General features: G+C 26.7%; 1 protein-coding gene across 4 annotated transcripts in view; it reads left to right on the forward strand.

Moving 5' to 3' along the window:
- Positions 1-545: 545 nt before the first annotated feature.
- LOC134831205 (protein split ends) overlaps positions 546-27,374 on the forward strand; it is a 70,789-nt gene continuing 43,960 nt past the window's right edge. For all 4 annotated transcript variants that reach the window (XM_063844873.1, XM_063844875.1, XM_063844874.1 and 1 more), the window contains exon 1: positions 546-966. In XM_063844873.1, coding sequence (XP_063700943.1) covers positions 884-966 — 83 coding nt within the window. In that variant the 5' untranslated portion in view covers positions 546-883. The remainder of the gene's footprint in view (positions 967-27,374) is intronic.

The raw sequence follows: 27,374 nt of genomic DNA on the forward strand, positions 1-27,374 counted from the left end.
ATATATATATATCTACGACGACGACGTGTACAACAACAACACGCTTCAAATTAAAATAATAAATAAAAGAAAAATAATTAAATATAATTAAAGATGGCACAAGCAAATCGCTTCAAATCAATACAAGTGCAGTAAGAAAGTTAAATATTGAAAAGAAAAAAAAGAGAAAAAAGTGTCAGAAACTCCGAAGAAGAAGATGTATAGTAAATATTTATCAAAGCAAGAAAATTAAATTATAAAAAAGAAGAAAAATCAAGAGAAAGTGTGAAAGAAAAAAGCATCTTTGTGGTAGAAAATTGAAGAAAAAAAAAATACTTTTAAAGGTGAGATATCTTTTGGATACCCAAGCCAAGCTTTTATCCCTACTGGATTATTCTGGAGTAAAAAAAAATAAAAGTGCACGAAAAAAGAGGAAATATCAACGAAGCAAAAAAATAAAAATGAAACAAATTTTCGACTGTTTTTTGCGTCGTATTTTAATTTGAGTCGAAAAATAGTTGGAGAATTTAGTTTCAACCATATTTTAATTTTTTTTTCAGTTCTACACAAAATATTTAAATTTAAAGTAATAAAAAATACAACGAGATTTTTAAAATCTGTAAATAAATAAAAAAAAAAATAAATATATAAAAAATATATAAATTAAACAAGAAAAATAATATCAGTGTTCAAGTGTTTTCTTCTTCTGAAAATATATTAAAAATAAAAAAATATATATAAAAAAAATTATAAATAAATTATTAATAAATAAAAGAAGAAATTATTATTAAAAAAAAAATAATTTGAAAAAAATATCAAGAAGAAAAAAAAATATAAAAAAATATTATTATTATAGTGAAAGAAAGTTTTAAAGTTTCGCCTCCATGAAGCGGCGGGAAACAAAATGGTACGAGAGACTCGACACCTTTGGGTAGGAAATTTGCCCGAAACAGTACGTGAGGACAGAATAAGAGAACATTTTAAGAGGTAAGAATTTTTCTTTTCTAAAAAAAAATTTTTTTTTTTTTAATAAAATAGAATTTTAAAGCAATAAAACGCGATAAAATGCTCTTCAAAAGGGATCTCTCATGGAATCTTCGCCTCGTTTTTTCTCAAGTAAATATCTTTCGTGATGATGATGTCGTTTATTCAATCGTTTTAGATAAGAAGGGTGTGCTCAGGTAGACAATTTACCTTCAATCCCCTGATTATTAAGCCAGCTCTGAGAATTTTTCGTGTCTATGTGTTAGTTTTATACACGAAATTTTTCATAAAAATTCTCATAAAAGACCTCAAAGGCTTTAAAATGCTAAAATTTCGTGTTTTCCAGCCGGTACTACAAAAAAAAAAGTTTTTTCTTAGCAACCAGCACACACAATATATAATAAATAATCATTATACCTAACTACTTATATACCTACTGTACCGCACAGACCTACGCTCTGTACGAGATTTAATATTAAATTCAATTTTTTGTACATAGAAGCACAGAGAAAGACAAGCAACACAAAAAAAAATCAGCTTATATCGCTCTCTAACACTAATGCAGGGTATATTCATTCAAAATAAGTATTTTTCCTGTATCTATGGAGCTGTGGTATGTTGAAAATCAGCCAGGCAAAAAATAACATCCAACTCTAATACCTGCGCACTTGCTTTTATTATTATATTATGTGTTCATGTAGTGACGTTGCGTCGACGGCGGCCATCATTGTGCTGTAAACCGCTGTAAACTCCGATGTAAACCCGGGTGTAAACGCTCGCAGATTGGCTCAAAATCGTCAATTCCCCGTATTTTAGCCAATATGGCATGGTGTACATTTTTCCGACGTTTCTTCGCTCCCTTGCCTTGATAAAATGTTTACTCGTTTTGTATGACTAAGCAAATAATGTTTTTTTTTTGTGTGTTTGTGTTGGAACGAGATAGCACGACACGACACGAAATGTATTATTCGAGCGCTCAAGCTGGTTATAACTTTTTTTTTCTTCTTTTGTAAATTATATTCTCTCTATGTGTTTGTGAGTTTTTTTTTTACTGTGCCAACGTATCTTCTTTTTTTTCACGTCGAACGAACCTCGTACACAAAGAACGTGTATTTTCAAATTATAATAGAAACTTAAGTGTACGATGATGATGACGAACTCGTTTTTTCCTTCATTATATTTATATAACAATAATAATGTGCCTACATTTTAGCTTTGCTTTAAGTATTTTTTTTTTGTACACGCGATGCGATATACATGTACAAAATAATAATAAGCTAATGATACTCTGCGAGGAATAAAATATCATGAATATGTAGATTGTTAGTTTGTTCGTCGTCGAGTCTCATTTTATTATACCTACTACCTATTTTTAATAGTTTCGTATGGAAAAACGTTTCTCACGTAAAAGCCAAAGTCTCATAGAATGGAAACTAGTTTTTTTTTAAATAAAATACAGAGTTGATGGGTTTTTATAATAAAGAGATGTAGTCTCGCGCTCTCACTACTTACCTCCAATAAATAGCTGGATTCATTACATTATGTAGAATAAATTCAGCTTTTTGTTGCCAGTTGTGGTATTTTTCCACACACAAGCACACCTGAGTAAAGCCTGTTTCTTGAAATCTTATCATCCATTGCCAAGTCTTTTGAAATTTGCTGCTACAGACTGAAAGCGGGTTATTAACTGGGATTTAGTTTTACAATTTGCGACAATATTTGTCGTTTTCTCGAATTTGCTGTCGAGAGAGAAACTAATTGTTTATGGGAGGATTTTTAAAGTGAAAATTGAGGTTTTGATGGAATTTGTAACGAACGAAGCTTTTTTTAAATGTTTATCGAACGAATCTAGTTTTTGAAAAAGTTTTTGTTTTAAAGAAAAATATTAAATTCTTATTAATTTTTGTTACAAATTTCTTTTTCAGATCTTTTGAGAAAATTATAGGTCTAAAAATTTGAATTCCAAAAAATAAATAAAAAAAATGATCAGTTTTGCTTTTCGAACAAACCTAAAATAAGAAAATTTTTTAGATTTTGATTAAAAACTTTAAGTTTTCATATTAAATAAAATTATTATTAAAAATTAAGAATTTTTTTCTTTTAAAAAAATTAGATCTTATTTCTGAAAAATATTCGAACGAATCTAAGATAAGAATTTCTAAAAAAAAATATTTTTTTATTTTATTAAATTAATTTATAATCTATTTTTTTATTTATTTATTTAAATCAAATTCTTAAATAAGAAAATTAAATTTTTCAGCAGACAAATATTTGAATCTTAAAATCTTAAGCTTTTAAAATAAATCTGAAAAATTTGAGGTTATGTGAAAATATTTAATTTTTTATGCTTTTCGAACTAACCTAAGAAGTAAAATTTAAAATTATTTAATTTAATAAAAAACTGTTTAATTAATTTTTACTTGAAAATTTTAAGCTTTTGAAAAAAAAATAATTTTTAAAAGTTATGTGAAAAGAATTCTTATATTTTATGTTTTTTGGACTAACCTAAGATCAGTTAATTTCAAGTTTTGTCCGTAGAGCTTAAAATTATTTAATTAAAAAAAAATTATTGAATAAATTTTTACTTGAAAATTTTAAAAAATTAAGTTTTTGAAACAAAAATTATTTTTAGGTTATGTGAAAATATTTAATTTTTTATGCTTTTCGAACTAACCCAAAATCAGTTTTTTAAGCTTAATTCGTAAAATTTAAAATTATTTAATTATAAAAATATATTTTAATTAATTTTTACTTAAAAATTTTGAGCTTTTGAAAAAAAATTTTAAGGTTATGTGAAAATTATTTTTAGTTTTTATGCTTCTCGAACTAACCTTAGATCAGTAATTTTCAAGATTCGTTCGAAAAGTTTCAATTTTTATTAAATTCCTCAAATTGATGCTTTTCGAACTAACCTAAGATCAGTTTTTTCAAGCTTCGTTCGAAAAGCTTCAAATTTTCTCAAATTCCTTCAAATAATGCTTCTCGAACGAACCCAACTTTCAGTTAAAAACTAATTTCTGCTCGAAAAAATGGCAATTTTACAACAAAACCCATTAAAACCTCCCATCTATTTCCAGCATAATCCCCTGTCATTGCTTTTTTCGAGCCATTTGCAAGGCAAAAAAGAGACAAATACCGCACACTGCAGCACGAAAATCAGGAAACCGCAAAAGTGCAAGCTGCACATTTTGTGATAACCTCTTTTATTATATAGTTTTTGCTGTGTGTTGTTCATTACATTATCGTCATAGTGTCGGCTACTTTTTTTTTATTTCGTCTGCGTAAAATGGCAAAAGCAAAGGCATGGCGGTAATAAAAACAAACTACGCTTTTATGTTTGCCTTTTCGCCTGAACAGAAAATCTCTGAAGCAATGTTTTGTAATTTTTTTTTTGTGCATTTCGGGTCATTTGACATCCATTTCATTCCAGCATTAAAAATTCTCTTGTATGGCCTCATTGACTAAAAATCCATTTTTTTTTTGTAGTTCGTTTGTTAATTTCAGAATGCGTTTCGTCGTCGTCGCTGAGGCCAACAAAAAAATAATAATAATAACAATAAAAACCATAGTGAACACATGGTGCACATATTTTGTCGATTATTTTTCAAGCATGCAAGTGCATATAATGGCGCGCATACATAACCTAAAAATATAAATGAATGTGTCTCTCGCTATATTTATTTATATATTTTTCATGTACGACGCAAGATATATTCATAAAATAAATATGTAGTAATTAATATTTAATGTGAATAACTGCAGTTTGCTCCTACCAACAAAATTTTGTACTGTATGCTCACGAAAAAACCTCAACTAAACAAATTTTCGACGCAATAAGACACAAACACGTCGTTGTCGTGAATTTCGTTCGTGTCGACCATGTGCGCTTATCTTACGAAACGAACCCTTTATCAGAGCAATGCTCATCAAAAAATGTAGTTTTTTTTTAGTTTGTTTTTTGATAAGCCAGAATCTATTTTTTCGTTGAGATAAAGAAACAAGGCGTAATATATTACGAAATACTAACGTGAACGAAATTTTCATGTTTTTATGATTTTTTTTTCGAACGAAACTATGATCTAAAATTTTTTTTAGGTTTGTTCGAAATTCTCAAATTTAAATTTTTCATGTTTTCGAACAAACCTAAAAAATTTTCATTTTAGAAATTTTTTTTAAAAATATTAATTCTTAGATAAGACTTAAAATCTGCAAATAATTTTTCCAATAAGTAAAATCAAAAATAATTTTTATTAAATTCTGAGAGAAAATTTATCTAAAAAATTCAAAGCTAAATTCTTAGCTCTTCAAAAATTATCAGTTTTTCGAACAAACCTAAGTTCAGTTATTCTTTTAAGTTTTTTCAAAGCTTTTTTTGACAGTTTTGAAAAATGAATTTAGGTCTTTGCTTAGCTAACTTTTTGAATTTTTAGTTTTTCATCTAAAAATGTTTATTGAACAAAACTAAACTATTTTAACGTAAATCTAAACCAGATTTTCAGCTCTTTCAAAATTGGAGCTAACTTTTGAAAACATAAAGCTAAATTTTTAGTTTTTCATCTAAAAATGCTTATTGAACAAATCTAAACTATTTTAACGTAAATCTAAACCTTTTGAATGCTTTGAACAAATTTTCAGCTCTTTCAAAATTGGAGCTAACTTTTGAAAACATAAAGCTAAATTTTTAGTTTTTGATCTAAAAATGCTTATTGAACAAAACTAAACAATTTTAACGTAAATCTAAGTTTTTTGAACGATTTAAAATAATTTTCAGCTCCAAAGCTAATCTTGCAAATTTTCCCTTATTAACAAAGGAAACAAAAGCTCAATTCGAAGTAACAATAAACAAAATTTATGACACAACTTGATTATTATGTCGGTTGGTTTTCGCCACAGATTTACAATAACTGTCATCGTAATAACGACGTCGTCGTCGTCTCGAGAGAGAGTGAGACACGAATGATGTGGGAGTCTGCTGAAAATAAATTGGCATTAGACGACTGTCACTGTCATAATCAACACACGCAAAAACAATAAATTTAATATTTTATATAAAACGCGAAAACACTGACAATAAAATAAATGTTATTACCTTATAAAGGTAGTGGTCAAAGTTTTTTTTTGCACCAAACACAAAAGTTTACGTTACAATCTGAACGCAAAGAGATTACATCATTCTTCTATGTGAAGCAGCAGCTAAGAAAAAAAAAATTATCATTAATATTAAATTATTGTTGATTTTTTTTTTCGTACGTCGTATTATTCGTTAATAAGACGCAAAGAGGTTGCTGAACGTAAATAAATATTAAAACACCTGACGTCGTCATTGCTGCGATGTGGGTCTGTCTTTGTATGATAAGCAGGCAGTACACAGACCAGGAAGTACGCAAAGAGTTATTAACTTTGAACAAAATTGTATTTTTGTTGCTGCGTAAATTGTTGTCGTTCATTTGCTTACTCTGCTGAATGAAATAATAATAATAAACAAAGCAACGTTACAGCTGAAAATTGATTGATTGATCAATGTAATGAGAGATCGTAGTCAAGGTTTTTTTTACCCGCGTTGTAATGTTACAACAAAAGTGGGATGTTTCTCAGGTCGAGTGTTTCCTCAAAAAAAGCCTCTTTTGTTAAAACTTGAATTAATTAGTTTTTTTTTTCAATAAAAAAAAATTTGTTCAATTTTTAAAAGGTTTTGTACTGAAAATAAAATTTGAAGGATTTTTTGTAAATTTTTTAACAGATTCTTACTTAAAGCACTTCTCAAATTAACAAAATTTTATTTAAAGTTTTTTTCTTAATTTACCAATTTTTTTTTTGCATCAAAATTATTTTTATAAGGCTTCTTTTGGTTTTATAAAAAAAAAATTACTGAAAATATCATCTTTCAAGACCTTTAGAAAAGTTTTTATGCAATTTTTTTGTAATTTTATTATTTTTTTAAAAAAATGAATTAAAAAAAAATGAAAAAAAATGAATAAATTTCATAATAAACTTTAATTTTTTTACATGAAGTAAAATATTCAAGTTTTCGATATTTGAGCAAATTTTTGTTTATTTTTTTTTAAATTAATTTTAAAAATTTTACGACAAGAATTTTAATTAATTGTAAAAATAAATTTTTTGTTAAAGTTTTCTAACTCAAAACTTCCAAATTAAAAAAATTATTAAGATTTTTATTTATTTCGAAAAAAAAAAAATATTGAATTATTTTTGAAGTGAATTTTTTTTAAGAGAAGGTAATTTAAATTTTTAAATGATTTTTTTTAAATTAAAAAATTAATCGATTTTCGTAAAAAAAATTATTTAAAAAATTAATGTACCTTCTCTTGAAGAAAAATTCATTTCAAAAATAATTCATTTAATTTTTGTTGAAAAAAAAAAAAAAAAAATCTTTTTTTTTTTGTACCTGTTTTGTAAGTTTTAACAAAAATTTTAAAATTATTAAAGTTAAAATTAATTATTAAAAAAAAATAAAATAAAAATTCTTCAATTTTTTTAATAAATAGGAGAAATTCTAAATCTGATGAAAAAAAAAATTAATTTAAAAAAAAATTAAAAAATTAATTTTCTGCATAAAAAACCCCAAAAATTCAATTAAAAAACTTATTTTTATGTCAAACAAGCCACATCACATAAATTTCGAATCGATACAAAAAAAAAATTGATAAAAACATGACATTTCGTAATTGTTCAATTTAAATACTCACACACACAAACTCGACTCGAAAAATTGTAGAAGACTGATAAGTGATATTAGTCATGCAGCAATTGAACATTTTTTGATTAAAAGCCATCCGAACAATGTATTTTCTGGAGGAACAAATTCGAAACGATAAAGACACATGTCCGTTATCGCTCTCTCATGAATTCAGCAGTTAACTTCGTCGTATCGATTAGACATAAAATTTTGTCCGAAACCGAAACAAAAACCAATCAAAAGCACGACAACGTTCGTTGTTATCTATCTGCAGAATATCGATTTTATGGCCAGGCATTGGAAACTTGCTTGTTTCATCATCGTACCATCGGTTATCATAACGAGCCGAGCTGAACGAACGACGAACGTCTGTTCTGATATAATTTTCAGCGTAACTGCATATTGTGTAACAATTCGACACGAGAAGGGAGGTCTCTCCACAAAAGCTGAAGCTGTTACGATAAATTTATATTAGAATTTAATTAAATTAATCGATAACGCTCCATCATCGTCGTCGTAGAACGCTCCACGTGGATGGCAATCTCCTCCATTCTAATTATTTACGTTATCTATCATTTCATTGTTCGATAACGTATTTTTTTATTATTACATCGATGGCTATCAACATCGTCGTAATTTAATAATAATTGAACGATGTACATTGTTTGCGACGAGCGACGTGAGATTCCATTGTTTCCAATTTTTTGCATGTCAAAAAAAGTTTAATTATTTCGAGAATTTTATCAAGATTCGGTCACGTTGCCCACTTCACGAGTTTCCTTTTGTTCGGAATTTAACCTCGGCTTGCGGTTATCATTTCATTCACTGTCTGTCTAAGCAAAAAAAATAAAAAAAAAAAATAAATAAATAAACAATGGTTCAACTTCCACGGAATTCGCCATTAAAATTTTATTTTCTTGATGGCATTTCTAAATTTGACACCTAAGACGACGACGACGATGCAGAAGTTTATTTAAATTTCCGCACAAATACATCTATTTTTAGTGCTTGTTAGTCAATAAAAGTGACAAGACGCACACAAATGACTCGGCTTGACTTGACGTGAGTGTGTGCTGTTACCAAATAAAGAAGTTATTTATTACAGACGTTTTGCAAAGCACCGTCACAGGGCATGTAGTCGAGCCGGAAGTACGATAGATTAGAGATTTTTTATTTTATTTTGCAAAAATATTTTTTTTTGCGGTATGAAAGAGGTTGGTTTAATAGACAAGGCGAGTGAAGTTATGAAAGAAAGCAGGCGAAGGAGGGTTTTTATGGTTTAATTGAATTTCGGATTAAAAATTGATTTAAGTCATTTTTATTTAGTTTAATATTTTTTTTCTTTTTTTTAAAGAAAAATTTGACTTTCTGAAGAAATTTATGTAAAAACTTTAATTTTTCTTCATTTTTTTTAATATCAACCTCAAAATGATTTTCAATGAAAAAAAAATAAATAAAATTTTCAGAAGTTATTAGGATTTATTAAATCTAAATGTCTTCTGTTGAAATAATTTAATTAAAAATTTTTTTTTTTTAAATTTATATTTTATTTTTGAAAAATTTTTATTTTTTATTTTTAAAAAATTTAATTTTATTTTTAAATGATTTTTCAATATTTTATTTTTAAATAATTTTTTAATCATATTATTTTTATTTTTTTTATATTTTATTTTAAATAATTTTTTAACAATTTATTGAAAAAAAAATTTTTTATTAATTTATTTTTAATTTTTTTTTAATATTTTATTTTTAAATAATTTTTAATCATATTATTTTTATTTTTTTATATTTTTTTTTAATAATTTTTTAACAATTTATTTAAAAAAAAAATTAATAATTTATTTTTAATTTTTTTTAATGTTATATTTTTAAATAATTTATTAATATTGATTTTAATAAGTTTATTTAATAATTTTATTTTAATATTTTCAAAAAAAAAAAATATGAAAGTTTTTTTTTTATCGAATTGTATAAAAACTTTTATTAAAATTCTAAAGTTTTTTTAAAAGAATTTTTTATTTTTATTTTCACTTTAAAAAAAATTAAAACTAAATTTTTGAGTAAATTTTTCAAAAAAGTTTGTCTGAAATGAAAAATTTTGCCCATTAACATAAATTTTTTGTTCAAGAAATAAAAAATAATTAAAATATTTGAAAGAAAAAATTCTTTGAGATTATTTTTAGGTCGAAAAATTGAATGTTAGTTGAAAAATCTCAACAATTATATTAAAAAAATGTAAAAAAAACTTAAAAATTGTTTTAAAATTTTAATTATTTTCATCAAAAAATTAAATTTTAGGCAATTTTCGTAACATTTTTTAATATTTTAGTATCTCAAAAGTTGAAAACTCGTAAATTTTCCATAAAACCAGCATAAAAAGTCAAAGTTGATTCGAAAAGCAATCCACGTAGAAGCATTCTGTCACACCTCAGTTCCGATTTTCAAGGAGAATCTTCTTCTCTTTTGCACTTTTGCATTTCATAAATGCAAAAATAATACAAATGAATAAAATTCCATCTATTCGCATTATAATGCACTGCTAATGTAATACGAAAATAACGAGAAACGAATAAAGCAAAACAAAAAGCCGAGCAAGCGTCTGAAATGCATTTGTAACAATTGTATAAAATTTTATAGTCTAATGATTTCATTCATAGTCGAACTTACGACGACGACGACGTCGACCAACCTTATGTACTTATTGATTTTGCCTGCTGCTGCTCTCTCTCCGCTCCATTGTTGTTAGTTGTTGCGTCGCAGTGCAGACTCGAACGAATAGTTTCCCGCTAATGAAACTTTTAAAATTCACCCTAAATAATTATTTACCTCGGAACAATAACAAGGAGCTGCTGCCGTAAAATCCGCACAAATACACAGAAAGGCACATTGTACTGCACTAATGGTGTGTGACCTTTTCGGAAAAAATCACACTTGTGAGACAACAACAATTTCCCATGTCTCTGCTCACTTCTTTTTTTATTATGGGTATTCCTCTGCATTTTAATGGCAAATGTATGGCAAAAATATGAAATCAAGTCACATACGAGGAGAAACTTCCCTTTTTATGCACCAAAAGGCATATGTGTGTGTGTTTGTGTTCATAATGCAAACGTCGTAATTCCCTCGGCATAATAAAGAGTTTGAAATGCATTATACCCTGCCATGCCTTGCTGTCTAAATTTTTGTATCCAAGTGTGAGTGTAAAAAAGTTTTATGTTGCATTTTAGACACAAACTCACACAAATGCACACACGATCGACAGACTTTTATGCAATGTCGGCCTTAATTCCGAATAAAAAGCAGGAGAATTCTATTTCTAACCTTATGTTGAATTTCGTTAAATTCGTAGAAGAGATATCTCCGACGTAGATTATGTCTCACAGGGAACGACGATTTGACTTATAAAAATTTCTGTTTCGTCTTCCCTGTTGTTAAATTTTAATCAGAGAACTTTGTTAGACTCGAATGTTCTCGAATGTTCTGAAAATAAATTTGTCTTTGTTAGAAATTACATTTTGATAGTCTTTTATAAAAAATATTTTTTTTCTCGAAACTCTATTTTTTTATGTTTAAAAATTTTTATGAAATTTTTTTTTAAATTTATAAAAAAAAATATTTTGGTTTTTTGATAATTTTTTGTTTCAATTTAAAATTTATATTTAAAAACTAAAATTTTATTCAAAAAAAATAAATTATTAAATGTATTTATTTAAAAAAAAAATTAAATTTTTGACTAAAAATTAAAAAAATTTAGGATTTGAAAATTTAATTTTTTAATTAAAAATTTGTCATTAAAATTGTATTTTTTTAAATTATTTTTTTTTTAATAAATTTTAATTTTTTAAATTTTAATTAAAGATTTGAAAATTTATTTTTTTTATTAAAAATTTTCATTAAAATTTAATTTTTTTAAATTATTTTTTTTATGAAATTTAATTTTTTTAAATTTTAATTAATTTTAAATTATTTCAAATTTTTTAAAAATATTTTTCATTGACGAACCAAATTTTTAAACTGACAAATGTCATATATTTAAATTTTTTTTTTAAATTTAATTTAATTTTTTTTTTAATTTTTGATCTTTTTAAGTTGAGTTTACACAAAATCTTTATGAAAATAAATTATTTTTTTTTTAAATTGTTTAAAGATAGTTTATAGTAAAAAAAGTTTAAAAAAAACTCAAGTAAATATTATTTTTTAAATACAATTTTCGATTACGAGACACCCAAATTGTAACATTGTACAGTAAACTACCAAAGATATTTTTAATCCCTTTTGGAATGAGTGAAAGATTTTTTTATATATTTTTTTATTATTTTACTTTTTTGGCTTCTTGCGACAAACGTCGTTCTCGTATGATTTTTTTTTTCATTTCATAAGAGGATCAACTTTTATCTGGATTTCAATCGGATCGTTGCCGTGTCAGATATCGATGTTTAACGGCTTTTGAGGTTTTTTTTTTGTTATTGCGTTACGTTACATATCAAGGACCATCATCACAAAAAAAAAATAATGGGAAAAATTATATATTTAAATATCAAGAGATGATTGGAAAAATAAACCATTCTTGATTGAATAATAATATTTTTTTATCTGCATTACGTTAAAACGAGCTGCGGATAAATTGAATGATGATGAGCGCTTTTCAAATCGACAAACTGACAGACTTTGATTCATGATGAGTTGGGAATTTAATTTATTTCCAAATCGTAATCTGGATTTCATTTTAAATCCCAACAAAGTCACATAGAGCGAGAAAAAATAGGAATTGAATTATTCTCGTTGCTGGATATAACTTTTAATAATAAATAAATAAATAAAGTATGATGAATTTTATCATCGTCATCATCGCAGCAGCAGCAGCAGCGACGAAAAATGAGGCGAGGAAATAAGGATCGTAATAATAACAGCTCTAGTTGCTCTCTGATGCTTTCAACTGATCATTATCACAGCAGACAAATTGCCAAAGTAATTATTTTAATGCGAAAAAAATGACTTTTTTAATCGTAGTCTTCCCTTCCATCTAGTTGAGAAATGGCTGATCGATGTTCGTCATGCAGAACTTTTTTGTCGACGATGTCGAACAGGTTATTCTTCTTTTTTTTCGTGTTGTTTTTCTCTGAATCAATAATAACTGCGAATGATATATACGAATATACGACGACGAGAGAGCTTCAATCATTCGATCACACAAACAAATGCGTTACATAACATCGAGTGAATCCAGTACCAGTCGTACCAGAAACACGAAAAAAGTGATTAAAGTAGATTCTTTGTGTCGTTTCGTTCGTTCGTTTGTTTCTTCTATTCTTTTATTTGATTATTCATTCTGTTTGTTACTCAGCTTTGGCGGAATCACGTGCAAAACGTACATGACGAGTTCTTTTTTGTATTCGAACAATAGTTTGAATTTATTTTTTGTTGGATTTGGAAATGTGTTCTGGATTGAAGAGAACTTTTTTTGAAAATCTAACTTTAGTTTTTGAAGAGCTAACTTTAGTTTTCGGAGAGCTAACTTAAGTTTTTGAAGAGCTAACTTTAGTTTTCGAAGAGCTAACTTTTAGTTTTTTAAAATCTAATTTTAATTTTTGAATAGCTAACTTTAGTTTTTGAAGAGCTAACTTTATTTCTTGAAGATCTAACTTTAGTTTTTGAAGAGCTAACTTTAGTTTTTGAAGAGCTAACTTTATTTTTTGAAGAGCTAACTTTAGTTTTTGAAGAGCTAACTTTATTTTTTGAAGAGCTAACTTTATTTCTTGAAGATCTAACTTTGGTTTTTGAAGATCTAAATTTAGTTTTTGAAGAGCTAACTTTAGATTTTGAAGAGCTAACTTTTAGTTTTTGAAATAGTTTCACAAGATTTCAAGTCTCCAATCTCTTTTCTTGATGACTGTAATTATTACCACACTTTGCCATTGTCTCCCACATGATATAACACCACTAAATACTTGAAAAGTTACATTATATTGCACAAAAGTACATACATTCGCCATTTACGGGCTCATTATAGTTAAAAAAGTTACAAGTAGTACACAATTTATTATTATAATAGTTGAGTTTCTTTTTTTCCATATGTGCATGAAATATTTCTAAAATATACTGCACTTAACTGACTTCCTTATGAAAAGAACCTTGTTCCATGTAGGTACATTTCGTACACTTTGTATAGTAAGTGCTTACAAGACAGGTTTCGTTTGCTGATTGCCTGGAAATTGCAAACGTTTCTCATTTTTTTTTTTCGTTTGAAGGGTTTTGTGAATGTAGTTATCTTTCTATAGATCAAAAATTCTACACAAAATCATATTCATTCGAAATAATGGGCCATCATCATCGTAATGCGCCTGTCGCAGTGCACTTACTTACTTACTTCTGGGTAAGCGTGCAAGTATTCGCAAAAGGAAAACATTGTAATTTATCTCTCAAGTATGTAGCAAAAATAGTAGATGCAAGCAAGTCTGAAAGTTGTTAGAATGGCGTTCTTTCGAGGTAATTTACGAGGCATAATAGAAGGTGCAATTTCGTAGAAATGAGTCTTGAAGTGTTTTCGTGATCTTAGTACAAGAAACGTGATGTAGATGGCGCTTCAAATGTAAACCAATGAACGCCTATGTTTCAAAATTACGTTCAAAACTATCAAAAACTTCATTTTTTGTTAGTTTTTGATATTTGAACGTAATTCTAAACATAGGCGTTCATTATAATAGGGGCAAATTTGTCGTTTTTTATGAAGCGCCCTCTACATCACGTTTCCTTTAACTGTTCGAAAAAGATCACAGGTTGCTGTTCCCATTATGGTATCGCTCTGTAAAAACTTCACGATTGTCGTAATATTCAAAAGAAGTAACAACATTCAATTGAATTCAGTTTTTATTTCTTTTCTCTCTAAAGAAACGTGAAACATTGAATGCTTCGCTTTTCAAACAGCAACAATAATAGTGAAGAAAAAATGTATTTCAAATGTTTTTCCTCTTTTGTACTGCACAGAAAAAAAAAACTGTGATAGATACATAATGGAATACAAATTCTTTTGGTCTTTCACGTCTTTTTTTTTGTAAGAGCTTGTAGCTTGTTAGTTACTGTTTGTCCCTTTTCATATTGAAAAAAAAAGAAAACGTAAAACATGACAACTATTTACAGGTCTCTTTTGTTTGTTTGTGTTGTGTTTGGAAAATGCTGTTATTTAAAATGTTTTATAAAGATCTGCGAATGATGATTTATGAAATTGAAAAGTTTCATTCAACGTAGCTGACAAAAGCCAGCAATTAACATTTCTTCAATGGCTGCGAATCTATGAGAGAAATTTTTTCTTTTGCTGAACTCATTCATTAAATTTTGCTGCAACGTTAATCGATTAAACGTTTCTCGTTTGGGTTTTCCATAAGGGTTGCCTGATAGCGAGTTATGTGTGCAACAACATTGCCATTTGATTGACATCTCATTATTGATCCCGTACGTTTTGCTAAACCGAACAATTTACAAAAAGTTTGCGCAAAAATAGATTGACATTCCCATTTATATCAAATATCAGTCTTTTTAACGATCTTTTTGTTTCCTTTTCATGCCTTACGGGGGGCTAGGCAGGTGAATTATTTTTCCGACATTTTTTATTCATTACCTACCACCCGTAAAAGCTTTACGTAATAAATGGCAGCGGAATTGAGGACGACGACGATACATTTATCTATTAAGGTTAATCACAGCTTTTCGTGGCAGGCAGGCAGGCATGTGTTCCGGGGCATCTAATCAAGAAAATTGATAGGAAATGTACGTGCGAGTCACATGTTGTAGCTTACGGGCAGCTTTTCTTGATTGCTGAAATATTCTCTCTCTTTTTTTATTTATTATTATTTTATTTGAGGACGATATGTTTTCTCTCTTTCGAAGTATTTTTTTTTAAATGAAATCTTTCAAAGTCTATAGAGCAAAAAAGAAAAAAAGTGATGAAGTGCTGCAGAAAAACGTTGAATAAATAAATAAAACACTTTTTCTTGTTTATTATTATTATTGTAGAAGAAGAGAAGATATTTATTTATATAAATGTAGAGATAGAGGGAAAGAGAGAAAGGAAAAAAACCAAACAATTTCTGGTCATTCATTGAAAGAACTTGGCACTAACGTTCCTTTGAAGATTTATCTTCGCCACTATTTTTGCTGATGTTCTATTTATAATTTATGTCAAACGGGTGCACATGTAAACAAAACATCATCATCGTTCGGCAGGCTGGCAGCAGCGCAACATCAGGGCATACAAAAAAAGAAAAACGAAAAAAAAACAGAAATTTTTCATCTCTGTATAATAATGAGGGATCCCAATTTGCGAATATTTTAAAAAGTGAAAAAATAAGTCTAATAATGAAAAATGCAAGATCAAAAGATCAACTTAGTTCAAGAATTCGCCGTTTTGGCGCTCTTTCATTTAAAATACAGCAACGCCCTCACAAAAATTGCGTCTAAATTTCAAAGCTTTTCTCACAAATGAAAAGTAAACTTTACAAATCTCATATAAAATTGAATTCCGATGACGAGATATTTTTCATCGGAAAAATTCTTATCTGTTCGAATTACATTTTATTTGCGTGGATGAATGACAAATATGGCCAATGAAAAACGAGAATAATATGACCATAATAGTAAAATATGTTTATTTTATGTTTTCTTACTTGTTTTTCCTTCTTGTCGCTTGTTTGTAATGTAAATAAAATGTTGACTAGCTTTCTTACAACAACAACAACGAATCGCAACAACCTACAAGCAAAGTTTTACAACCCATGATACCGTGAATCATGTGCCTCAAAGCTACAACTTGAAAACTGGAATTTCCACAGAGCATTAAAAACTAAAATCAAGACAACAACAAAATATATAAAGCGTATCGTAAAACTATTCAGAAGAGTTTTTGGTTCACGTTTGGTGTGCAGAAAGAAAAATATATAAAAACCAGATATTTCTCTTTTTTTTTTTTGCCTTGTTTTACTACGACAACGACAAAACAGGAACACGGCTTATAGTATAGTAATAATAATAATAACAGCAGCACGATATCTAGATAAATAATGCGCAATTACACTCTTTCGCATGAGATTCGAGAAAACGGCTCTCTGATATCGGAATCGGCAAAATGCGGAATACATTTAATACATAAACTTTTAATGGTCGTTTCTACGAATTATCCGCGTAGTTTTTTTTGTATTTTTCCATGCAATGTGCTTTTATGTAGTTTACTTAAACAACAGTAGTACAAAAAAAAACAGGAAATATTATTATCCCGGCTTGTACATTTTTTGTTTACAATTTAAATTAGTACAGGGATCAACCGTTTTGGCGCTATTTTAAATTCTAATTTAAACGAATGGAATTTTTTAATTTATAGGAGTGAGATTTGAATTAAGTTTCATTTGATTCAAAATAATCCCAAAAACATTTAAAAAAAAATCTCATTTGATTGAAAAAAAAAAATGTTTCAAAATTAAGCTTTAATTTCAATGAGAAAATTAAAAATCTGCAGCGCCCTCATTGAAATTGCGGCTAAATTTTGAAACATTTTTTTTCAATCAAATGAGATTTTTTGGAATGTTTTCTTTAACTTAAAAGAAGTTTCATTCGATTGACAATACGCCCAAAAACATTCCAAAATATTCTTTTAATTTTTTTTTTCAAAATTAAGCCTCAATTTCAATGAGAAACCTAAAATACTGCAGCGCCCTCATTGAAATTGCGGCTAAATTTTGAAACATTTTTTTTTTCAATCAAATGAGATTTTTTGGAATGTTTTCTTTAACTTAAAAGAAGTTTCATTCGATTGACAATACGCCAAAAAACATTCCAAAATATTCTTTTAATTTTTTTTTTCAAAATTAAGCCTTAATTTCAATTAGGAAAATTAAAATACTGCAGCGCCCTCATTGAAATTGTGGCTAAATGCAGCGCCCTCATTGAAATTGCGGCTAAATTTTGAAACATATTTTTTGTATTCAATTTTTTTGGAATGTTTTTAGGGCGTATTGTCAATCAAATGAAACTCAATTGAAAACCCACTCCTTTCAGAATTCCATTCGTTAAAAAAAAAATGAGAATTTACAATGTACTAAAGTCTAACTAGCAAGAAATTAAATAAGTTCTCGTGATACGTAAACTCTTTCTTCTTCTTTCGAGTTATATTTAATAATATTTATGTTCGATTCTACACGTTCGTTAGTCGACTTGTATCGACCTGTTTCTTTCTATCTCGCCAACTAACAGTGCCATGACAGTCTTTTATTGTAGAAAACTGGTTTGTCTTGTTTTTTTTCTTTCCTCCTTTTTTAAAAATAATAATATTGCTTTCTTCTTTATCTTACGACAACGACGAGAGAAAAAAAAAAGTACGAAGTGCCTTATTCGACTTTGTACTGCGATGGAAGATGAAACGAAGAAGAAGAAGAAGTTGTAATGTTTTTTTCCTCCAATTCTTTATTCTTTTCTCGCATACAGGTTTGTAAAGTATCATTGAAGTAGTGTAAGAGAGAGAGAGAAAAAAACGATGATAATGATAGTTGAATGTGTTTGTATATAAATGGGCAATCTTTGAAGCAAAGCAAAAGCCTTTTTTATCATCATCATTATTATTATATTCTTCGTACAAATAAATTCTTTTTGTCGATTCCTCTTCTCGTCATCTTCGTTCGTCGTCGTCGTCGTTGCCGTCTTCTTTCTGCGTTTTAGTGTTATTATTATTGTTATTATTCCGGCCATGTATAAGCGTTATGTACAAAACTCTCTGGTACATTCATTCTTGGTATTATTATTGTTATTGCTGCTCGAAAAAGAGAAACGAGCGAGGTCAACTGTAGTGCGAACGGAAAGGCAATAGACCCGTTTCGCATGCGAACGAAAGAGACAAAAATTCAGGTTTTTTTCTTCTTGTGAACACACACACACACTCTTATGTACAATGAGAAGAAGAAAAAAAAACATTTTATTATACTTGCTTTGCCTGCCTGCCTCTGCTCTGCTCGTTTGCTTTTAACGTTGGTCTCAAATAAATTCTGAACTTTTTTTTACTATAATAATAATTTTCAATGTTTGAAGAGAAGAAGAAACGATGTATGTTGTAAATTTTTTTTTTGCCTTTTTTGCTGCCGAAGCACACGTGTACCTACTAATAATAATGTCCCTCTGTTTCGCTCTCAGAATCCTGCTGATGAATTTTCTTTTATTTTTTTATGAAAAGCGAAGTAAGTGAGTGGGTGATGATGAAATGCTTTGAACAACGAGAAGAGATTTGTCTTATCTGTTAAAGTGCAGATTTTTTTTTGTTTTAAAGAAAAGTTTTCTTTCATTTCTTTTCTTGAATGGAAGAGATGACGGAATATAAAATGGGAGAAACTATTAGATGATGGGGGGATTTTTTCCATTAAATTTGATTAAAGTCGTTGTTTTGGAACAGTTTTGACGTCATTTTATGAGGGAATTTTACATTTAGATGAGAGTTTGCCGTTTTTATGGATTTTTTTTTTGCTCTATAAATTTTTCTCGTCATAGACGTTCATTAACTTTAATTTCGTGGAAAATTTTTTGTGAGATTGAATTTTTTCTGTTTTGTTTTTTAGTCTTAAAAGATGTTTTTGTCGTTCTTGATTATTTTATTAAAATGTTTTGAAATTTGTTGAACTTTGAATTTTTAAGTGATTTTTTTTTTATTTTTGGAAATATTTTTAATTATAATTTTTTTCAAAGAGGTTTTTTTGAACACAAATATTTAATAATTTTTTGATTTTATAAAAAATTAAAATTTTTAAGCTATTCTTGATATTTTTGGTGCTTTTTTTATTCCGAAATATTTTTCATAGAAGATTTTGTCTTTTTAGAAGATTTTTGTCGTTTAAAATTTTTATTAAAATTAATAATAATTAAATAAAAAATTAATAATTAATAAAAATTAAAAAAAAATTAAATTAATAAAAATAAATTTAAAAAATTAATTAATAAATAATTCAATTTAATAATTAAAAAAATTAATAAAAAAAAATTAATAAAAATAATTTAAAAAAATTTTTTTATCAATTTTTAATAATTTAAAAATAATAAAAAAAATAATTAAATAATTTTTTAATATTTAAAATAAATCAAAAAAATAATTTAATAATTTTCTAAAATTTATTATTCTATTTTAATAAATTAAAATTAAATTTTTTAATTTAATTTATTGTTAAAAATTATTATTTTAAATTTATTTTACTGAAGCAATTCTTCTAAATATTTTAAAAAATTTTTCCATGAAATTTTTTTTTTTTCAATATTTAAGCTTAGCAGAAAATTTTTATTTTTTTTTCAAAAAATCGCTATGTTTTTTAATAAATTTATTCTAAAATTTTTGTCTTCTACTTTCAAAAATTGTTAATTTTTTTAATAATTTTTATTTTAAATAAATTAAATTATTATTTTTATCTCTCCAACAAAAAATTCTTTAACATTTAACCAAAAACTCAGGAAATCCATTTTTAAGCGTTAAACGTAATTTTTCATGCCATTTCCAACTGCGTTCTAAACATTAATATTAATTTTATCTTCTACCATATCTTAACGGAGATTAAAAAAAAAGAGAAAAAAAAAACACAATAAGCTGATGACAAATCGTGATAAGCCCCAACTTTAAATGAAATAATTAGCGTTATTTTTTTCCCTATAATTGTTTTGTTTTTCTATGAATAAATTTGTTCTTTTTTTCTCTTTCTCTAATTCTCTCGAACTCTCCAGTTTCGATGAAAGTTTACAAATAAAATGACTCACTTAAGTCATAAAACATTTTTTTTTTATTTTTTTATTATTTAAAAATAAGCAAGAATAACAACAAAAAAAAAAACACTCGACACAGTGTTCCGTGTCAGAGAGATAAAACCTGTGATGCATGAAGCCTGTTTTTCTTGCTCAGTCACTCATTCGACGACTTGTTTTTTTTATTTTAATTTTTTGCCTGTATTGGGTGCATACAAAGTGATAGTTTTTTTCGTGGAAAAAAAAAATAAAAAAAAAAATTCTTCAAAAAAAAAAAAGATAGATACGGGTCGTTGATGACGACAATAATAACAACAACTGTTAATTCACAAGAAAGTGCCCTGTGTGTCAAATGTGCAGACAAAAACAAATTTCTGGCATTCATTTGCATTTTTTTGTTTGTTTGTTGTTTTCTCCTATGGAACTGGCATGATGCCCGGCAAGTAAAAAAAAAAGTAAATCAATACGTCGGATTTATTTTTAAGCATCGATCAATCGATCTGCCAATAAAAGTTGGACCTCATGTCGTCAAAATTCGACGAAATCCATCAAAGAATGGACCTTGACCTTGAATCACGAAAAATTTCGTTTTTTCCTTCTCAAGGTCCATTTTCCATTACTTAATTTTGTGTTTTTTTTTACCACGATAAAATTATAATAAATATTTTTTTACGACTTATTTATAGACGATTTTTTAATTTTTATTGACTTTCGTGAAGAACGTCGACAATTGTTCGGTATCAAAAGGAAAGGAATCGACCGGATATGTGCGTGTCTTTCGATTATTATGACTTTTTCGTAATGGACTCGTAATGAATAGTAAATAAACAACGGATTTAATTATTTATGCGTCTCATTCTCTCTGCTTTTCTGTTCACAACGAAGAAACCAGTTACTAAGGGCAGAGCCGGCTTCGATAAAAACACGTCGTCAATGCCGCTAAATGCGTGCGATGACTCGCTTTGGGTGCGTTTAAATAATTAATTAACGGCCATTCATTGATTAACAAAATACGATAATTGAAATTGTCAAAAAGTCACCTCAAAAAAAGGCATGCCCTTGAATTTGATGAATATTTGAATGTAAATGACGTGGGCCGGGAGAAACAAGTGAATTCAAGTAACTTTTCTGATTAATCCCAAAAGAGACGAAAATGCACAAATTGCATTTATTTATCATATTTTGTGCTAAATTTGCGCTGAATTGCTTCGTTAAAGTTGCTCTGATTAAATTTTGTGGTTTACTTTGGAAATATTTTACTAATGAACGAATTTTTTTTTCTTCTCTTTTTAGGTGAGTGTCCGAATTTTGTGTTATTACAAATTAAAATGAATTCTTGGAATTATGAACGTCTCGTAAGTATTTGGTCAAATTTTCATTCAATTTAGACACAAAAACGAAATCAAGTTGTCTCGTCTCCATGGTAGCTCTCGTCTAGTTTCAGTACTTTTCATTCATATTGAAATGAAAATCAATAAAATTTTTTTCTCCTTCCAACATTTTCATGAAAAAATGGCAAAAATTTTTCGACAAGTATTCGTTACATTTAAATATGAAAATGGTAAAAATGATACAAAATATCACAAAGGCAAATCATGCTTTGTAGGTACTTTGTTGGAGAGAAAAAGTTGAAGAGGATGCGACACAAGAGAGAAATAACAATAAAAAAAAATTTAAATTTTTCACAAAGTTTTATCGTAGGCACATGAATTTTTTTGTTCAGCGAAAAAAATTTTTTCTAAGTTGTAAGAAATTTATGTTTCTCAAAGGGTTTCTTTTAGTTTTTTGAACTTTTTCTTAAGTAATAACATAGAAAACATGTTAGATTTGATTTTTTAGACCCAAAAACTCATAAACTTAAATTTTACTTTTGAAAAAAATTCTGAAAACATGTTAGATTCAAAATCTGAAAAGAGCTGAAATGGCCTAAAATTAAAATTTTGTATCAGAAAACAAAAATTTAAAGTTTTATTTATTCAGGTACAAAAATTTACGAAAACTAAGATAAAACTGACTGATTCGAAATCAAGAAAATTTAAGAAAAAGCAAAAACTGAAAGTTTTCGAATTACGTGAAAGCTTAAGTCGTTTAGATCTTTCTGAATTAGCTTTTCACTTGATTCAATAAAAATTTTAAACAAAAACTAAAAACCTAAATCCTAATGAGACATAAATCTAAAAGCTAAAAAGAGCTAAAGAGGCCTAAAATTCATATTTTGTATACGAAAGCTAAAATTTGAAGTTTTATTTGTTGAGATACAAAAATCTAAGCTAATTTAACATAAAACTAACTGATTTTAAGTCAAGAAATATTAAGAAAAAGCTATAACTGAAAATTTTCGAATTATGTGAAAGTTGAATATAAAGAGCTAAAGAGGCCTAAAATCCAAATTTTTTACCTGAAAATTAAAATTTGAGGTTTTATTTATTCATATATAAAAATCTAAGCTAAACTAACAAAAAACTGACTCATTTGAAATTAGGAAAAATTACGAAAAATTTCAACGAATTTGTTAGAATCTTTAAAAAAAAATATTCTTTTTCAGTTTTCATAAAATTATTTTTTTTTCATTCTTTTGCATACAAAAATTGAAAAATTAAAGATTTTAAAAAATAAAAATCTAAAAACTGAAAAAAACTAAAAATATCTAAATTTCAAATTTCGTTCAAGAAAACTGAAAATCAAATAAAAACAAGCGAATTGCGTCAGAATTTAAACAAAACAATGCAAATCAATTCATGCAACTAAAAAAACAACTCCAACCAGCTGCTCAGCTACATGTAAATCAATCAAAATTCAACACCTTCGCAATTCATGATCAAATCCTGATTAACACCCGCTCACTAATCTAATTCAACACGACGACAATCTGTTAGACCTAAATAGCACGAGAAAGTCCTTGACAAAGCTGTTAAACTCTCAGGGCTTCCAACCCACGATTTCATTTTTTTTAATGACATGAATTTTTTTTTTGTTGTTAATTAAATTATTATAATGCACATTTGAGGAAATCAATAACGGAGTTGAAACAAAGCCTTGAAAGCTGAACGGAGACAGATTTAGAGCAAACGTTCTGAAACAATCACGGATGGATATCCAATCCACAGTCACATATGTACAAACAATACCGTTTTTTTTTGTAATAAATAAATAAATGCTGTCAATACGTCGTTCTGTTCGTATGTAAATTAGTCGTGTCGTCGTCGTCGAGTCACAGAGCGAACGCGAGAGATATGCAGATATTTTATTGTAATAATAAAAGTTTGTTTCTTTCTTCATATTGTAGCAATGGCAATAATAATAATATGTAAGATAACGGCATTACTAGGTCATCCGCTACTATTTGAACGCGCGTCATCAACAACTGTACTCTGCTGTGGTTGCTGTTATATTGTTGCTTTTTAGATAGTTGTTGTTGTTGTTGGATATCTGTTACACTCGTCGTCGTCGTCGTTCTACTGTTCATCTGACGACGCAGATATGAATTTACAGTATTTGCAGTTTATTTTTGCTTATTAAAGTGATTGTTGTTATCTCTGCTCGCATTGCCTTGCTTGCCATGAAAACATTAGAATTCATAAAATTTTCTTTGTTATTTATCTCCGAGCTTTTTATTTTATTAAATTTTTGGTTTATTGACATTCGAGATTTTTTTTCTCTGGATTTTTGGGAGAAATTTTCGTTTCTCCGGGTCTTGAGTGTCAAATAAAGATCCACTTTGCTTTGATAAATTGAGACAATTTAGCAATTTATTACTTAAGATCGTTGCATGGCGTCCTCCAGTATTTCGTTGTATATTTCGTATATATTGAAACGGAGTCAAGTGCTACAATAAATAAACAGAAATGCTCTCCAAATGTATGTTTATGGAGAGGAGGATACTTGAAAATTTGTCCAGTTGTAGAGTGTTTTTGAAATTTCGTACAGATTTTGTTTGGTTTGGATTTATTATGGAACAATTTTAATGAAAATTCTTCAATTTTTTAAATTGTCTTGATTTTTCATTAATTAAAAAAAAATCAAATATTTAAAAAAATTTAAAATAAAAATCAAAATTGGAAAAATAAATTTAAATGTAGAAAAATTACGAAAAATATTAAAAAAAGTTAAAAAAAAAAAATAAGAAAAAAATCGAAATTTTTTTAAAAATATTTTGAACGTTTGTAAAAGTTGTAAAATTAACCAAAAAAAAATTTTTTTCATTTATTTTTTATTTAAATTTTTTTAATAATTTTTAAGTTAAATTTTTCATTTTGATTTTTTTTTTAAATTTTTGCTTAATTTTTTTTTTCATATTTTTAAAATGTTTAATTTCATCAAATTATTAATCTTAAATTAATTTTTAAATAAAAAAATATTTTTCAAATATTTAAAAAAAATGAAAGATTTTGAAAAATAAAAAAAAATTATGAAAAGAAGAAATTTGAGAAAATTTTGAACATTCTCAATAATTTGAAAAATTATTTTAAAAAATAATAAAAAAAATTCTAAAAAAAATTGAAAAAAAAATTAAGTAAATTTTGAACATTCTGAATAATTTAAAAGTTGTGAAATTGCCATAATTTTTTTTGTCAATTTTTCATTATAATTTTTTTTTAATTTTTTTTAACATGTTCATTTTTTTAATCATTACTTATTTTTTTCAATAATCATTAAAAAAATTATTTTAAATTAATTTTAAGATAAAATATTTTTTAAAATTATAAAATAAAAAATTTTTTTTAAATAATTGTAAAAAAGTTAAAAAATTTTCATGCCTGACAATTTTTTTTATTTAAGAAAAAAAATGAATATTAAAACCTACCATCAATTTTTGGATATAAAAACGTCATTTAATCGCTATTTTTGGTAATAAAACCATCAGAAACTCCTGATGATGATGATAGACAATTACTGTCATTTTCCACGATTCATTAACTTGTACATATTCGAGCACTCACCGCTTGACATTTACTTCTGGCTGTCGCATCAAAAGTCATGCCCGTAGCAATTTTTACAATGTAACGACTTGTGTGTGACACATAAAAAGGCACATTAACTGTTCTGCATCAAAAGTTGCATTCCGCTACATTTAAATGCATTTTCCAATCAAGTCAATCAACAGACTGAAAAATTGTTGACATGCAATTAAGGGTTTTTTCCTACTGGATTTTTACTGGAGAAATAACGAAGAACCAGTATTTTACAGTCACCGCCATTCATTCGTTCGTTCATTGATTGAACAAACAAAAAAAAGTCCCAATTGACAAAATAAATTAAATTAACTTAAATGCATATCTTTCTATCTGTCTACACAGACACCGATGAGTTGCTGAATGCTGCTGGTGTGCATTCAATTTATTTTGATTGTCTTCTTCAGCAGACCAGCAAAAAAAAAACTGTCGTAGACAAATCTTCATCATTAGACCATCATGCGATGCTGCGTCGTCGACTCTCAGGAATAAATTTCATTTATTTACAATGAGATACATTGTAACGGGCACGACGTAGAAGACGAAGAAGAAGATGCATTGCAGCCACATTTGTTGTCTGCCATCATTTCCTTTTCAAGTGATTTTTTGGCAATGGATCACATCTGTGTTCGTTGTGTTCGTCTCTGTGTGTTTCCGATCCTTACTTTGAACTGAAAAAAATCAAAAGAAGGCACGAAATAATCGAAAACTACTAAATTATAGCACTCGGTTGGTCAAAAACTGACGAATTTTACTCTAAAACATGTTAAATTAAGAATTTAATTTAAACTCAGAAAATTAAAAATTTTTTGTGAGCTTTTGTGAAAAAAAAAGTGAGCTTTTATTTTAATTTTTAGAGACAAAAATAATTTTTTTTTTCTAACAAAAACTACTTTTAAAATCTTTCAAATATTTTAAACAAAACAAAAAAAAATAAAACTTTTAATTAAATATTTTTTTATAAATTAAATTAAGAAATTTAATTAATTTTCTAATTTAATGAATTTTTAAACATAATTTTGTTTGAAATAAAATTAAATAATAAAAATTCATTAAATTAGAAAATTAATTAAATTAAATATTTTAATTAAAAAAAAATATTTAATTAAAAATTTTAATTTTTTAATTTAAAAAATAATAAAGATGAAAAACTGAATTTTAATTTTTTTTTCAAAATAAATAAAAAAAAAGAAAGAAATAAAAAAATTCTTTAAATAAATAAAAATTAAAATATTTAAAATAAAAAAAAATTAATTAAATTTTTTTTTAAAAATTAAATTACTAAATTTAATTAATTTTTATTATTTAATTTTATTTGGCATGAAAATACTTTAATTCTTAAATTATTTAAAAAACATTTAAATTAATTTACAAAAAAAAAAAAAAATAATTAAAAATTTTTATTTAAAAAATTATTTAGATAAATAAAGATGAAAAACTGAATTTTAATTTATTTAGTCAAAATTTAAAATTTTATTTATTTATGAAAGGTTAGAATTTTAATTTTTTTATTGAAATTTTTCTTTAAATAAAAAAAAAAATAAAAAAATTCTTTAAATAAATAAAAACTAAAATATTCATAAACAAATAAAAATTAAAATTTTCTGAATTTTTTAAGTTAAACTTACCTTTAGAGAAATTTAAAAAAAAGTTAAAAAACGTAAAATTCACTAATTTCCTTACCATCGTGCTCAAATCACACAAAAATCCAAAAAGAGTTGTGATTGATTCCACTGTTATTATTATTGTTATTACTCACTTGCCAGATTCGAACAAAAAAATAACAAATAAATTAAAATGCCAGATGCCTTGATGAACTGTTTCCTACAAAAAAAAAAAAGAAAACTTTGGAGGTACATTGATTTTATTTTTTATTTAGTTCATTCGAAAAGTACTCTATGATTGTTGTTTAAAACTTACTTAACGATTTTTTTATTCCGCCTTCTGGCAGGCAGCAAGCGGCGCGCGCGTGTGATTGACGCAAACAAAATCTCTGGATTTCTGTGAAA

This window comes from Culicoides brevitarsis, chromosome 2 (genome assembly GCF_036172545.1).
Source record: "Culicoides brevitarsis isolate CSIRO-B50_1 chromosome 2, AGI_CSIRO_Cbre_v1, whole genome shotgun sequence".
In the NCBI taxonomy this organism is placed as follows: domain Eukaryota; kingdom Metazoa; phylum Arthropoda; class Insecta; order Diptera; family Ceratopogonidae; genus Culicoides; species Culicoides brevitarsis.